Source organism: Sycon ciliatum, chromosome 8 (assembly GCF_964019385.1).
Source record: "Sycon ciliatum chromosome 8, ocSycCili1.1, whole genome shotgun sequence".
NCBI lineage: Eukaryota > Metazoa > Porifera > Calcarea > Leucosolenida > Sycettidae > Sycon > Sycon ciliatum.
Genome location: NC_088650.1, coordinates 14,097,429 through 14,112,969, shown reverse-complemented (window position 1 = coordinate 14,112,969; position 15,541 = coordinate 14,097,429). Strand labels below are relative to the sequence as shown.

The 15,541-nt window shown below is 48.8% G+C and overlaps 3 protein-coding genes across 3 annotated transcripts; 2 read left to right on the top strand and 1 right to left on the bottom strand.

The window, feature by feature from the left end:
• Positions 1-5,365: 5,365 nt before the first annotated feature.
• On the bottom strand, positions 5,366-9,952 carry LOC135823578 (uncharacterized protein K02A2.6-like). Its single transcript, XM_065336421.1, has 2 exons — positions 7,651-9,952; positions 5,366-7,155 (listed from the first exon to the last, which is right to left on the bottom strand). The coding sequence occupies exons 1-2, from the start codon at positions 9,950-9,952 to the stop codon at positions 5,366-5,368; spliced, it is 4,092 nt and encodes a 1,363-aa protein (XP_065192493.1).
• A 2,958-nt stretch (positions 9,953-12,910) lies between these two features.
• On the top strand, positions 12,911-14,272 carry LOC135823576 (uncharacterized). Its single transcript, XM_065336420.1, has one exon. It carries the CDS (start codon positions 12,911-12,913, stop codon positions 14,270-14,272), a length of 1,362 nt encoding a protein of 453 aa, XP_065192492.1.
• LOC135823575 (integrase/recombinase xerD homolog) lies at positions 14,272-15,156 on the top strand. The gene has a single exon (XM_065336419.1). It carries the CDS (start codon positions 14,272-14,274, stop codon positions 15,154-15,156), a length of 885 nt encoding a protein of 294 aa, XP_065192491.1.
• Positions 15,157-15,541: the final 385 nt, after the last annotated feature.

The window sequence follows — 15,541 nt, the reverse complement described above, 5'->3', positions numbered from 1 at the left end:
ACAAAGCAGGCGCAGGCCAAAGATATCCTTCACTTTGCATTGGCCAGTTTTCTGATTACTTTGCCATTGCCAGCCACTGGCTATGTTACTGTGTTGTCCCGTGGTGCACTAAACTGGTGGACTACAAAGAGGTAAAAACTGCTATTTCTACCGCACGCAACATCAGCAATGTTTGAAATTGCACACATAAAGATTAGAGCCAGCCGCCCAAAGAGTAACACAGCTTTCCAGGTAATGTGCAAAACAAACCATCCATCACTAACTTTACAAGACAGGAATGATTGCTTGTGCAAAAGCGCTGCCCAAGCACACCACAGACATCCCAGCCGACACCGACTGTATTAGACAGTAGCGAGAAGGGATCAGTATTGGTTTGTGCTAAAGACTTTTTGATGATTATTAACTTACCCGCTGCAGTTGCCATCAAGAACATCCGAATTGAGGACAAGATAGGAACAGATCCATCATAGGAGATGGGAAGAGCGAGATGATCATACAGAAGTAAACAAACGGTTGAAAAGGTCACACCATGGACAAGCAGAAAATCAATATTCATTGGAAGATGATTTAACTAAAGTAAAAGTGCTGTCTTCTTGACCACTGTGTAATCAGAGCCCCCTTTTCGCCTCTGCATGCGCCGCTGCGCATTGATGGTGCATGGCCTTTGTTCTACATGTATTGTCGTTCTTGCAACGTATTCTTTCATAACTCCCCTTCTTTACAACTACAAGAACTGTTGTTCTGTATGTGAGAGTTGGGGAGCAGCGGAAGACCACTATCGTCAGGAGGGAATGATAGGATTTCGAATAGAACTTGACGACAAAAGTTGCGCTTTCTAGCAGCCATAATAGTGTAAGAAAGTATGTGACTTTGTGTATAACCAAGAAAACTTCTATTTTTGTACGGAGTGAGTCCGTACAAAGCAGGCGCAGGCCAAAGATATCCTTCACTTTGCATTGGCCAGTTTTCTGATTACTTTGCCATTGCCAGCCACTGGCTATGTTACTGTGTTGTCCCGTGGTGCACTAAACTGGTGGACTACAAAAAGGTAAAAACTGCTATTTCTACCGCACGCAACATCAGCAATGTTTGAAACTGCACACATAAAGATTAGAGCCAGCCGCCCAAAGAGTAACACAGCTTTCCAGGTAATGTGCAAAACAAACCATCCATCACTAATAGTGCTGAAACGATTATATCGATTACTCGTTACTTACTCGATAAGAAATAGATCGAACGGTTATTTCGATTTTATCGGCTAAACGAGTAGAATGGTACTTACGCTCGGTACGGGATTTCCCCCCTTTTGGGGGTCGCACAAAGCGTGCATGCACCGAAAGTGTTGCGAGTACGATACGAATATGTACATGACTGTACACTTGCAACATCGATGTACATGTACGTGTAAAAGTACAAGCACGATCTGAGAAACATCGACACGATCACCGTCGCCGTCTTTTCAGCTGACTACTTTTCTTACAGGCAGCATGAAGGACTGGCAGGCTCAGTAGAGTTCCCTCCAGATGCGAGTAGTCTTGAGCTAAAGACAGTAAAGTGGTCTTCAGTTTCGTGTTTTCCGTTCTGTCGACGGTTCCCGAACCAGTTTGCTCGACGACGAGCTAGGCCTGGCGTCGGGGCCTATTTTGAGCATAGACAGGAAAAGCAACTAGTTACTTGTTGATGCGCCTCAAGTCAGCTCATCTGTCAATCTGCACCCCTGGCCGGCTTCTCTGACTTCATCGTCGGAGTCAGCGAAGTCACAGGCGAAGGGCACCATCAGCTCTTGGGTTGCAACCAGTGCGTCGCCTCTGTCTTGTCTGTATTCGTCTGGTCAGTCCGAACAGCTGACGGACTTGTTGCGGGATCATCGGATCTATGCGCCCGCTTTCCATCGTTGGCAATGTTGGACTCGTATTTTTTTGAAATTCACAGAATGTACATTGTACTGATGTAGTTACAATAATATTCGTTTAGCCGATAAGCCGATCGTTATGGTATCAGCTTAGCCAGTAAGGAAAAAAGGTAATCGTTTCAGCACTAATCACTAACTTTACCAGACAGGAAAGATTGCTTGTGCAGAAGCGCTGCCCAAGCACACCACAGACACCCCAGCCGACACCGACTCTATTAGACAGTAGCGAGAAGAGATCAGTATTTGTTTGTGCTAAAGACTTTTTGATGATTATTAACTTACCCCCTGCAGTTGCCATCAAGAACATCCGAATTGAGGACAAAATAGGAACAGATCCATCATAGGAGATGGGAAGAGCGAGATGATCATACAGAAGTAAACAAACGGTTGAAAGGTCACACCACAGACAAGCAGAAAATCAATATTCATTGGAAGATGATTTAACTAAAGTAAAAGTGCTGTCTTCTTGACCACTGTGTCATCAGAGGCCCCTTTTCGCCTCTGCATGCGCCGCTGCGCATTGATGGTTCATGGCCTTTGTTCTACATGTATTGTCGTTCTTGCAACGTATTCTTTCATAACTCCCCTTCTTTACAACTACAAGAACTGTTGTTCTGTATGTGAGAGTTGGGGAGCAGCGGAAGAGCACTATCGTCAGGAGGGAATGATAGGATTTCGAATAGAACTTGACGACAAAAGTTGCGCTTTCTAGCAGCCATAATAGTGTAAGAAAGTATGTGACTTTGTGTATAACAAAGAAAACTTCTATTTTTGTACGGAGTGAGTCCGTACAAAGCAGGCGCAGGCCAAAGATATCCTTCACTTTGCATTGGCCAGTTTTCTGATTACTTTGCCATTGCCAGCCACTGGCTATGTTACTGTGTTGTCCCGTGGTGCACTAAACTGGTGGACTACAAAGAGGTAAAAACTGCTATTTCTACCGCACGCAACATCAGCAATGTTTGAAACTGCACACATAAAGATTAGAGCCAGCCGCCCAAAGAGTAACACAGCTTTCCAGGTAATGTGCAAAACAAACCATCCATCACTAACTTTACCAGACAGGAAAGATTGCTTGTGCAAAAGCGCTGCCCAAGCACACCACAGACACCCCAGCCGACACCGACTCTATTAGACAGTAGCGAGAAGGGATCAGTATTTGTTTGTGCTAAAGACTTTTTGATGATTATTAACTTACGGTCTGCAGTTGCCATCAAGAACATCCGAATTGAGGACAAGATAGGAACAGATCCATCATAGGAGATGGGAAGAGCGAGATGATCATACAGAAGTAAACAAACGGTTGAAAGGTCACACCACAGACAAGCAGAAAATCAATATTCATTGGAAGATGATTTAACTGAAGTAAAAGTGCTGTCTTCTTGACCACTGTGTCATCAGAGGCCCCTTTTCGCCTCTGCATGCGCCGCTGCGCATTGATGGTTCATGGCCTTTGTTCTACATGTATTGTCGTTCTTGCAACGTATTCTTTTATAACTCCCCTTCTTTACAACTACAAGAACTAGGGCTCAAACGATTAGTCCGATTAACCGGTTTCAGACCGGTTACGAAGAATTAACGGTTAACCGATAAAGATAACGGTTGCGCAGTAACTTTTCAGTCAATTTTTCAAGTATCAGGTCGTTGCAAAGTGTGCACTTTCGCGGGCTGTCGCACGGGTACGCAATTTCTGGGCTGTCAACTCGGTCATATCTGGTCACTTGCTGTGAGAGTATGTATGAAGGAGCATGCAAGAGAATGCACAAGTGCGCGTTGTACTGAACAGGGTACATTTTTTGAATGAGTATAGTCAAATATACGGTTAAAAAAGAGTCCGCAGGATTGCCGTGGCTTATAGGTTATAACCGGTTAACCGACCGTTAGCTTAGCAGTTAATCGTCAGGGGTAAAACCGTGACCGTTTGAGCCCTAACAAGAACTGTTGTTCTGTATGTGAGAGTTGGGGAGCAGCGGAAGAGCACTATCGTCAGGAGGGAATGATAGGATTTCGAATAGAACTTGACGACAAAAGTTGCGCTTTCTAGCAGCCATAATAGTGTAAGAAAGTATGTGACTTTGTGTATAACCAAGAAAACTTCTATTTTTGTACGGAGTGAGTCCGTACAAAGCAGGCGCAGGCCAAAGATATCCTTCACTTTGCATTGGCCAGTTTTCTGATTACTTTGCCATTGCCAGCCACTGGCTATGTTACTGTGTTGTCCCGTGGTGCACTAAACCGGTGGAGTACAAAGAGGTAATAACTGCTATTTCTACCGCACGCAACATCAGCAATGTTTGAAACTGCACACATAAAGATTAGAGCCAACCGCCCAAAGAGTAACACAGCTTTCCAGGTAATGTGCAAAACAAACCATCCATCACTAACTTTACAAGACAGGAATGATTGCTTGTGCAAAAGCGCTGCCCAAGCACACCACAGACATCCCAGCCGACACCGACTGTATTAGACAGTAGCGAGAAGGGATCAGTATTGGTTTGTGCTAAAGACTTTTTGATGATTATTAACTTACACGCTGCAGTTGCCATCAAGAACATCCGAATTGAGGACAAGATAGGAACAGATCCATCATAGGAGATGGGAAGAGCGAGATGATCATACAGAAGTAAACAAACGGTTGAAAAGGTCACACCACAGACAAGCAGAAAATCAATATTCATTGGAAGATTATTTAACTAAAGCAAAAGTGCTGTCTTCTTGACCACTGTGTCATCAGAGGCCCCTTTTCGCCTCTGCATGCGCCGCTGCGCATCGACCGTGCATGGCCTTTGTTCTACATGTATTGTCGTTCTTGCAACGTATTCTTTCATAACTCCCCTTCTTTACAACTACAAGAACTGTTGTTCTGTATGTGAGAGTTGGGGAGCAGCGGAAGAGCACTATCGTCAGGAGGGAATGATAGGATTTCGAATAGAACTTGACGACAAAAGTTGCGCTTTCTAGCAGCCATAATAGTGTAAGAAAGTATGTGACTTTGTGTATAACCAAGAAAACTTCCATGTTGGTACGGAGTGAGTCCGTACAAAGCAGGCGCAGGCCAAAGATATCCTTCACTTTGCATTGGCCAGTTTTCTGATTACTTTGCCATTGCCAGCCACTGCCTATGTTACTGTGTTGTCCCGTGGTGCACTAAACCGGTGGAGTACAAAGAGGTAATTGTTACATGCAACCCAGGCACTTCACAAGACCAAGACAAACTTGTCAGATAGGGAAAAACTCAAGACTTGTATATCACTCGTTCAGAGCAAGACAAGACAACAAAACAACAGGCATGCGCATATGCATGCAGGAAACGTAAGTAATAAGATAACAACTTATGACGCGTTTGTACAACGCTTGCTCAGATATCACATCCCTCCACCATCAGATGGAAACGACCAGAATAACAGAAATACATAGACTGTGTCGTGGCAGCAAATAATCTGATAAGACGAACTACAGATCAAGGCCGACAGGAGCCTTTACAGAACGAGAAGAACTGCGCATAGACACGACAGGACTAGAACCACTAGACTGGTTAGGAGTAGATTCAGGAACAGATAAATCAGCATTCTCACGGATCTCATCATGTACAATTGAGCCAGGCAGTGACATAGACTCATTCGGCGGAACACTAGGTAGAGCAGTTGAAGACGGTAGAGCTGTGGTAGAAGGTAAAGCTCTGGAATATGGAAGCTGTGGTGCTGACGTAGCAGTTGAAGCATCTTGCACCGACTCAGCAGGAAGGCGTTTCTTCAGGTGGTCAGAGTGACGCTTCCAGACTCTGTTATCAACAAGACGAACCGTGAATGTTAGAGGACCAAGCTGTTCTTCCACGGTGCCAGCTATCCACTTCGGTGAGGAGTTGAAATTCATTGCCCAGACGGCATCACCACAATAGAACTGGTATGCATTTGCACCACCACGATCATGGGCAGTGCACTGTTTGTCCAAGACTTTCTTGCCGCTGTCCGGGAACACGAGATCCAGACGTGAGCGGGGACGATGTTCCTTCCAAAGTAGCTCAAACGGAGAACGACCTGTTGTTGACTGCGGCGTCATTCTGTATTGGAACAGGAACCTGGCAAGGCGGGTTTCCAAATCAGGGCCAGACATCTTGGCCAAGCCAGACTTCACCGTCTGTACTGCGCGCTCGGCTAAGCCATTACTAGGCGGATGATATGGTGAAACGAGAGTGTGACGTATGCCATTAGATGAGCAAAACTCACGAAATTCACTACTTGCAAAAGCAGGGCCATTGTCAGAAACAATATTATAAGGTAAGCCAAGCAGAGCAAAGGTCTGCTCCAGCTTGCGAATTGCGACAGCAGCAGATGAGCCAGAGCGAACATGTGCTTCAATAAATTTACTATGACTATCGACAATAATGAAGAGCATCTTACCAGCGATGGGTCCAGCAAAGTCGACATGGACACGTAACCAAGGCTTACCAGGCCATTCCCATGGGTGGACTTGCTGGCGATGCGGCGACTTGGTGACGGTCTGGCACTGCGTGCAACCACGGACGGTCTGTTCGATTTCTGCATCGAGAGACGGCCACCAGACATAGCTGCGTGCCAGGGCTTTCATTCTAGCGATACCGGGATGACCGGCGTGCAACTCGTCCAGCAATGGTGCACGACCCGGTGAAGGAATAACTACCCTGGAACCAATTAGGATACAGTTATTCAAGACAGACAGCTCACTGCGACGACGGGAATATGGCTCTAATCCCTCTGGAATGTCTTGGGGCCAGCCCTCAGACACGAACTTGTATACTAATGCCAGGGACGGATCTTTGCTCGTCCAGCGAGCAACCGATGCAGACGTAACCGGTGTAGTGTTCAAGACGGATAGCGATAGTACAGCCTCGGCTGGCTGCGGCGGTTCCGGTACCAGCGCCGGATTGGGGAGGCGACTCAACCCATCAGCGCAACCGTTCTGTTTCCCAGGCTTGTACTCCAGAACAAATTCATAATTGGCTAGTTTGAGTGCCCATCGCTGAATACGACCACTAGACTGAACAGGAATGGGTCTAGCAGGATCAAACAATCCCAGCAGTGGCTTATGATCTGTTTGTAGTGTAAAGTTGCGACCGAAGATGTACTTGTGGAACTTGGAGACGCCAAATACCATTGCCAAGGCCTCACGGTCAAGCTGCGAGTAATTCTTCTCACAAGACGACAGCGTTCTAGATGCAAAGGCTACTGGCCGATCAGACCCATCTGGCAGAACATGCGACAGAACTGCGCCAACACCATACGGGGAAGCGTCACAGGACACGACAATACGTAAACTAGGATCATAATTAGGGGTGAAACAATTATACCGAGTACTCGAGTACTCGCTCGTTTTTTTCAAAAATAATCGTACTCGGAATAAATCAGAGTACTCGTTCATACATGGTACATGCATTTACTACAGAAATCTGCAGTTTCAGGGCAGCAGTCGGCAGATGGTGATGTGCAGGCTGTGTGGTGAACATTTGTTCACGAGTAGAGAGAGCCCAAATGACCCACCAACCAATACACCCGAGAAAAATGACTGCTACTCCGTTCAATCAGGGTTGTATCATGTTATTTTAATGCCCTTGGTGTTCAATTTTTAGGAGATGAAAAATACTCGAATACTCGAATATTCGATCGGAGAAAATCAGAGTACTCGAACTCGGGATCTCAGCGCCAACTTTCACCCCTAATCATAATGAATACGTATCGGCTCAGAAAGCAGCAGAGACTTGCCTGTATCAAACGCTTTCTGGTGACTATCAGACCAACACCACGACTTTGATGATAACAATTCATACAATGGAGCTAACACTGAGCTTAGATTCTCGATGAACTTGTGGTAATAGTTTATGAGTCCCAGAAAGCTTCTCAGTTCAGGGACATTCTTGGGCTGTGGGGCCTTCACAAGGTCATCCACTTTCTCAGCCGACGGCCTAATGCCGACTGAATCAATAACATGGCCCAGGAACTCAATAGACTGCTGAGCCACGAGACACTTCTCACGATTCAACCTGAGACCCGCGGACGCTAGACGATCCAGGACCAGCCTCAGATTCTCATCATGCTCCGCACGAGTCTTTCCAGAAACAACAATGTCGTCGAGATACACTACGACAAAGGACAGACCTGCTAACAATTGTTCCATCGTGCGCTGAAATATTGCCGGGGCCGCCGACACGCCAAAGGGTAGGCGGTTGTAGACGAACAATCCTTTGGAGGTGTTGATTGTCGTCAGCAGCTTAGACTCGTCGTCGAGCAACAGTTGTTGATAAGCATGTTTCAGGTCAAGCTTGGAGAAGAATGCGCCTTGCGATAACTTCTGATACAAGTCGTCGATGTTGGGCAAGGGGTACTTGTCTACTCTTGCCGACTGGTTGATAGTACATTTATAATCGCCACAGATTCGTATGCTACCGTTCCGCTTGAGAACGGGTACGATTGGAGCTGCCCACTCCGAATACTGGACAGGACTAATGATGCCAGCTTCCTCCAGTCGACTCAGCTCTTTTTCCACTGCTGCTTGTAACGCATAAGGAACAGAGCGTGCCTTCAGGAACCGGGGTCTGGCGCTGTCTGCCACGGACAATTTGACTTTTCCATGTTTCCAGGTGCCCATGCTACGTTGGAAGAGCTGCGGGAACTCTGACAATATCGAGTGCTCGCGTGACACGTTGAACACGAAGTTCCAATTCAACCTCAGCAGTTGCAACGCGTCTCGACCCAGGAGATTTGGTCCGTTTCCTTGGACAACGACGATCGACAATTCTGCTGATTTACGAGAAGCATGGGTCGCAGAAGCACTAAAGCGACCGACGACATTCAGAATTCCGCCGGAGTAAGTACGCAGCTTCGGCAGATCACTTGTGTCGAGCGACAAATTGACCTTGGATGCCAGCCGATGAAATTCGTTTTCAGACATCACCGTCACGGCTGCACCCGTGTGTTCAAACACGACTGGCTGTTTACATAACTGGAGGGTACAACAGTACGGGTCCACGCGGTCCTTGTCACTCTGCGTGCGGTACAACGAATAGTACTCGTCCAGGCCGCTGCTGTACGGACTTGCAGTTGTAGGACCGGATGCAACACTCGCACCAGTACCAGCACTTGCACTATGACTTGGAGCAGGAGCAGGGTTGACTGGCGACGTTCCATGTACTTCTTGAGACTGGCCAACCATGTGTACACTGCCACCAGTGCTGGACTGCTGTGAACGGCAAACTTTGGCGAAGTGGTTTGGCTTCCTACACTTCCGGCACGACTTGCCCCAAGCTGGGCATGACTCGCGCTTCTCGTGCCACTGGTCTCCACATCCACCGCATTTACGTGACTGGCCACGCGATGGCTGCACAAATCCACCCCGTCCAGCTTGCCTGTGACTCTGGTCTCGGTGGTGCACGGCATTGACAAGCATACTACTACTCCCGGTATAACCGGTACCAGACGAAGTAGAAGTGGTTGAGGACATTCCTTCCGACTGGGACTGGGCGTCCTCCCAAATTCTGCACATTTCCAACGCTCGTGGCAGAGTCAGGGCTGGTTCTGACAGGAGCTTCTTCTTCAGCTCACTGCTGTCGACTGTGGCTACGATCTGGTCACGTATAGCTTCCGCAGTTTGTCCTTCATTCTCGAAAGAACAAAGCCGAGCTTGCTGCCGAAGCTTGGTGCAGTACTGCACTGTGGACTCTCCCTGCCGGCGAGTGAGTTGACGGAAGACGTGCCTCTCATACGTAGGGTTTGCAGGAGCACCGAAATGAGCTTGCAAGGTACGCTTGCACTTGAGGAACTCATTGTCATTCTGTGTTCTCTGATCTGGTGGAAGGCTGTCATCTGGGTCGGATAGGTCCTCGAATAAATCCTGAACTTCTAGACCCGCGAAGTGCAAGAGCAGTGCTTTTGAACGCTTCTTGTTCGTAATGTCCTTTCCCGTCAAATAATAGTCAAAGGCTCGAACCCATTTTGTCCACCTCAGAGCCACTTGAGATGGGGGTCCGGACGTGTCGAATGGTGGAAGACGGTCACGATCTCCCTCCATCGCGCAGGACGTTGTCTTCGTCGCCAAATTGTTACATGCAACCCAGGCACTACACACGACCAAGACAAACTTGTCAGATAGGGAAAAACTCAAGACTTGTATATCACTCGTTCAGAGCAAGACAAGACAACAAAACAACAGGCATGCGCATATGCATGCAGGAAACGTAAGTAATAAGATAACAACTTATGACGCGTTTGTACAACGCTTGCTCAGATATCACAGTAATAACTGCTATTTCTACCGCACGCAACATCAGCAATGTTTGAAACTGCACACATAAAGATTAGAGCCAGCCGCCCAAAGAGTAACACAGCTTTCCAGGTAATGTGCAAAACCAACCATCCATCACTAACTTTACCAGACAGGAAAGATTGCTTGTGCAAAAGCGCTGCCCAAGCACACCACAGACATCCCAGCCGACACCGACTGTATTAGACAGTAGCGAGAAGAGATCAGTATTGGTTTGTGCTAAAGACTTTTTGATGATTATTAACTTACGAACTGCAGTTGCCATCAAGAACATCCGAATTGAGGACAAGATAGGAACAGATCCGTCATAGGAGATGAGAAGAGCGAGATGATCATACAGAAGTAAACAAACGGTTGAAAAGGTCACACCACAGACAAGCAGGACATCAATATTCATTCGAAGATTATTTAGTTAAAACTAAAGGAAAAGTGCTGTCTTCTTGACCAATGTGTCATCAGAGGCCCCCCTTTCGCCTCTGCATGCGCCGCTGCGCATCGATGTGCATGGCCTTTGTTCTACATGTATTGTTGTTCTTGCAACGTATTCTTTCATAACTCCCCTTCTTGACAACTACAAGAACTGTTGTTCTGTATGTGAGTGTTGGGGAGCAGCGGAAGAGCACTATTGTCAGGAGTGTTTGATAGGATTTTAAATAGAACTTGACGACAAAAGTTGCGCTTTCTAGCAGCCATAAAAGTGACAGAAAGTATGTGCCTTTGTGTATAACCAAGAAAACTTCCATGCTGGTACAAAGTGAGTCCGTACAAAGCAGGCGCAGGCCAAAGATATCCCTCACTTTGCATTGGCTTGTTTTCTGATTACTTTGCCATTGCCAGCCACTGGCTATGTTACAGCGTTGTCCCGTGGTGCACTAAACTGGTGGAGTACAAAGAGGTAATAACTGCTATTTCTAATGCACGAAACATCCGCAATGTTTCAAACTGCACACATAAAGATTATAGCCAGACGCCCAAAGAGTAACACAGCTTTCCAGGTTATGTGCAAAACAAACCATCCATCACTAACTTGACAAGACAGGTAAGATTGCTTGCGCAAAAGCGCTGCCCAAGCACACCACAGACACCCCAGCCGACACCGACTATATTAGACAGTAGCGAGAAGGGATCAGTATTGGTTTGTGCTAAAGACATTTTGATGATTATTAACTTACGCCCTGCAGTTGCCATCAAGAACATCCGAATTGAGGACAAGATAGGAACAGTTCCGTCAAAGAAGATGGGAAGAGCGAGATGATCATACAGAAGTAAACAAACGGTTGAAAAGGTCACACCACAGACAAGCAGAAAATCAATATTCATTGGAAGATGATTTAACTAAAGTAAAAGTGCTGTCTTCTTGACCACTGTGTAATCAGAGCCCCCTTTTCGCCTCTGCATGCGCCGCTGCGCATTGATGGTGCATGGCCTTTGTTCTACATGTATTGTCGTTCTTGCAACGCATTCTTTCATAACTCTCCTTCTTTACAACTTCAAGAACTGTTGTTCTGTATGTGAGTGTTGGGGAGCAGCGGAAGAGCACTATCGTCAGGAGTGTTTGATAGGATTTTAAATAGAACTTGACGACAAAAGTTGCGCTTTCTAGCAGCCATAATAGTGTTAGAAAGTATGTGCCTTTGTGTATAACCAAGAAAACTTCCATGTTGGTACGGAGTGAGTCCGTACAAAGCAGGCGCAGGCCAAAGATATCCCTCAATTTGCATTGGCCTGTTTTCTGATTACTTTGCCATTGCCAGCCACTGCCTATGTTACTGTGTTGTCCCGTGGCGCACTAAACGGGTGGAGTACACAGAGGTAATAACTGCTATTTCTACCGCACGCAACATCCGCAATATTTGAAACTGCATACAATCGGTTGTGGCGACAAACGCGATTAGGCCGGCTGCATGGACGCCGTAATGTCGCACTCGCCCCAGCACCATTCAAACAATTCCCTTTGGCAGTTCACGGCACGAACTTCAACAAAGCCCCGTGAATGCGTACTAGGGGAAGGCTAGACAGCATGTCTCTAGACATCAATAGGCATCGTATGAAAAGCCAGTCAATAGCACTAAAGAGCGAAAGCCTTTGTCACGGTTCGGTTTCACTCGCGCACCGGGCCCGAGCTGCCAGCGCAAACAAATGCCGGGCGCGAGCTGGCAGCACGAACAAACACCGTACTCACACGAGACCGCTGGGCCAACGGATGGCCACAGCCATCAAAAACAGGAACAAACCCATCCACGGCTCTTTCTCTTGCTAGCTGTGCTGCTGCGTGCATCCAACTGTTTTGCAATTTGCGTCAACCGTCAAAGCCAGCCGCCGCCAGCCGCGACCAATAGCTCGCAGTTGCCCAGCTTGGAGACTCGGTCACTCCAGTCACTCACCGGTAACTCTACACTCACCCAGGCCAATAGCACTCACACACTCTGCCCAGCTGCTCACATCTCTCCTACACGCACCCTCGCTCACGAGCCAATCCATTTGCACACGCCTGTAACCCCCATTAACGTTTCTTACCTGCATGACGCTTTGTGTCAGCATCCTGATCCGGCTTTTGCCTCATTCGTAATACATTCTTTGTCTTACGGGTTCGATGTTGGGTTTGCTGGTCCCCGTACCTTCCGAGTCTCTCGTAATCTCAAATCAGCGATTGAGCACCCTGACATTGTCGATGCTGCCATCGGTCGTGAAATTGCCGCAGGTCGCATGGCCGGTCCCTACCAAGAGCCCCCCTTCACACTTACACAGGTCTCCGGTTTGGGTGTGGTTCCCAAGAAGTCACGGTCGGTGCAAACATGGCGCTTGATTATGCATCTGTCAGCACCACAGGGCCACTCAGTGAACGATGGTATCCCTATCGACAAATTCTCTGTACAGTACTGTTCGGTCGACGACGGCGTAAATCTCGCACGGTCCCTCGGCCGTGGCTGCCATCTGTGGAAGGTCGACCTCCAAGACGCATTTCGCATTTGTCCAGTACGGAAAGAGGACTGGGAACTATTATGCCTGTTCTGGCGCGGGCAATATTACGTGGACAAATGCCTACCCTTCGGCCTTCGCTCATCACCGTCGCTGTTTAACAAAGTCGCAGACGCCCTCCAGTGGGTCATGTCGCACAACTTCGACGTAGCCCCAGTCATCCACTACTTAGACGACTACCTTGGTGGAGCGACGGGCTCTATCGGCGCACAGCACCAGCTTGACCGTGCCCTGGTAGCCTGCCACGACTTAGGCTTCCCGGTCAATCCAAAAAAGGTGGAAGGCCCTAGTACAACCCTGACATTCCTCGGTGTCATGCTGGACACAGAGCGCTTCGAAATCCGCCTCCCATCCGACAAGTTAGAAGACCTTCTCATTGCCCTCAAGGCTTGGCAACATACCCGCCCTACCGCCCGCAAGTCTGAATTGTTGTCCCTGATAGGTCACCTCAGCTTTGCCTGCAAGGCGGTCCCTGCGGGCCGCATGTTTCTGCGCCGCCTCATTGATCTCAGCACGACGGTCCCGCATCCAAATGATTACATCAGAATCACAGAAGACGCCAAAGCAGACATCCAGTGGTGGCTTGACTTCCTCCCTGCCTGGAATGGCGTCGCCTTCTTCCTAGAACCCACGTGGTCAGCCGCCGCCGATATGGACCTCTACACGGACGCATCTAGAGCCATCGGCTATGGTGCTTTCTTCGCCGGCCGGTGGCTCCAACACCGGTGGCAGAGGCACCAATCCCAGAGATCCATCGCGTGGATGGAGCTCTTTGCCATCGTGGCCGCAGCATCCACATGGGCACCGCAGCTGCATCTGAAGCGCATCCGCTTCCACTGCGACAACCGTAGCGTATGCGACATCTGGCTCCGCTCACGCACAAAGTGCCCCGACTTAATGGCGCTGGTACGCACTTTGTTTGCCATTGCTGCCCGACACAACTTTCACGTCATAGTCTCCCACATCCCCGGCACTGACAATGCGATTGCTGACTCTCTGTCTCGGTTTCAGATGGCCCGATTTCGCCGACTGGCACCCACAGCAGAAGACACGCCATCTCCGGTGCCCGAGAGCACCTACTCCCTCTGATGTTGGAGGGTCAGGCCTACCAGTGGCTAGGCCTGTCAGCGTCCACACGTGCCACAAACGCGACAGCCTGGAAACGACTGCACCAATTCTGCCAACTAGTCGGCACCAAGGTGATTACAGACACCATCATGCTGGCGTTTGTAGCCTACCTGGCGCGACAACATGCCGCGTCAACCGTCCGCCTGTATGTGTCGGCGATCCGGGCAATTGCCAAAGAAAACGGCAAAGATCTCTCGTCGCGAAGAGTGGACCTCGCAGTTCAAGGAGTGGCACGTGCACAGGCCAACCGAACTAAAAACGCCAGTAAGCCAATCCTCCTGCCCCACATGGCAGCTATGCGCAGGGCCCTGATACGGTCTAACCTCAACGCGACCGACCGAGCCATGGTATGGGCAGCTATTTGCCTGGGCTTCTTTGCGTGTCTCCGGGCAAGTGAGTACACTTCCACAACCGCCACGACCATGTCAGACGGTGGCCTCCGAACAGAAGACCTCTCCATCACGCCGCAGGCAATACAGGTCACAATCAAGAAGTCCAAGACCGACCAACTCGGCAAGGGTCACTCCGTCCGGCTCACAACCACCAACTCAACGGTTTGCCCGGTCAAAGCCATGCATACCAATCTATCAAGACGCCCCAACCTGCCCAATAGACCACTGTTCGTTGACAGCTGTGGCAACTTCCTAACTGCACAAAGACTCACACGTCTAATCCGTCAGCTCCTGAGCAGCGCAGGGTACCCACCTATCCAGTATTCACTGCACGGCCTCAGAGCCGGAGCCGCAACCACAGGAGCAATGAGCGGCTTCACCGAATCCGAGATCATGAAACTCGGCAGATGGCGAAGTGCCTGCTACAAGAACTATGTTCGCTGTGGAAAGTAACTGTTCGCCGTCCGCAGGCGCGCAAGCGCGCACAGCCACACCCACATACACGCACCCGCAGACACATACACACGCACGCACACACCCCCACGCATGCACACACACATGCATGCACGCGTACACGCACCCACAGTCTGACACCGCACAAGCATGCATGCAGGTACACACGCTGCGCACACGCTGGTACGCCCATTCGCGGACGTATGCACTCACGTTCTAGCACTGACTGTGCACGCACGCCTCTGATACTTATGATAAGTTATCTGCACCACTCTGTTGCTGTGCTATAGCTCCCACCTATGGCATCATGCCACCCATTGCTTTTGCCGACTACATGCGATTCAAACCCTTCTCGGTGTCACTAAGGGAAAACAAACATACGAAG

Coding starts and splice junctions, on each gene's coding strand:
- LOC135823578 (XM_065336421.1), bottom strand. CDS start 9,952: ATGGAGGGAGATCGTGACCGTCTTCCACCATTCGACACGTCCGGACCC. Junction 7,156..7,650: donor CCAGAAAGCGTTTGATACAG/GCAAGTCTCTGC, acceptor GTGTTGGCGCAG/TTCTGTCGCATGTTCTGCCA.
- LOC135823576 (XM_065336420.1), top strand. CDS start 12,911: ATGGCCGGTCCCTACCAAGAGCCCCCCTTCACACTTACACAGGTCTCC.
- LOC135823575 (XM_065336419.1), top strand. CDS start 14,272: ATGTTGGAGGGTCAGGCCTACCAGTGGCTAGGCCTGTCAGCGTCCACA.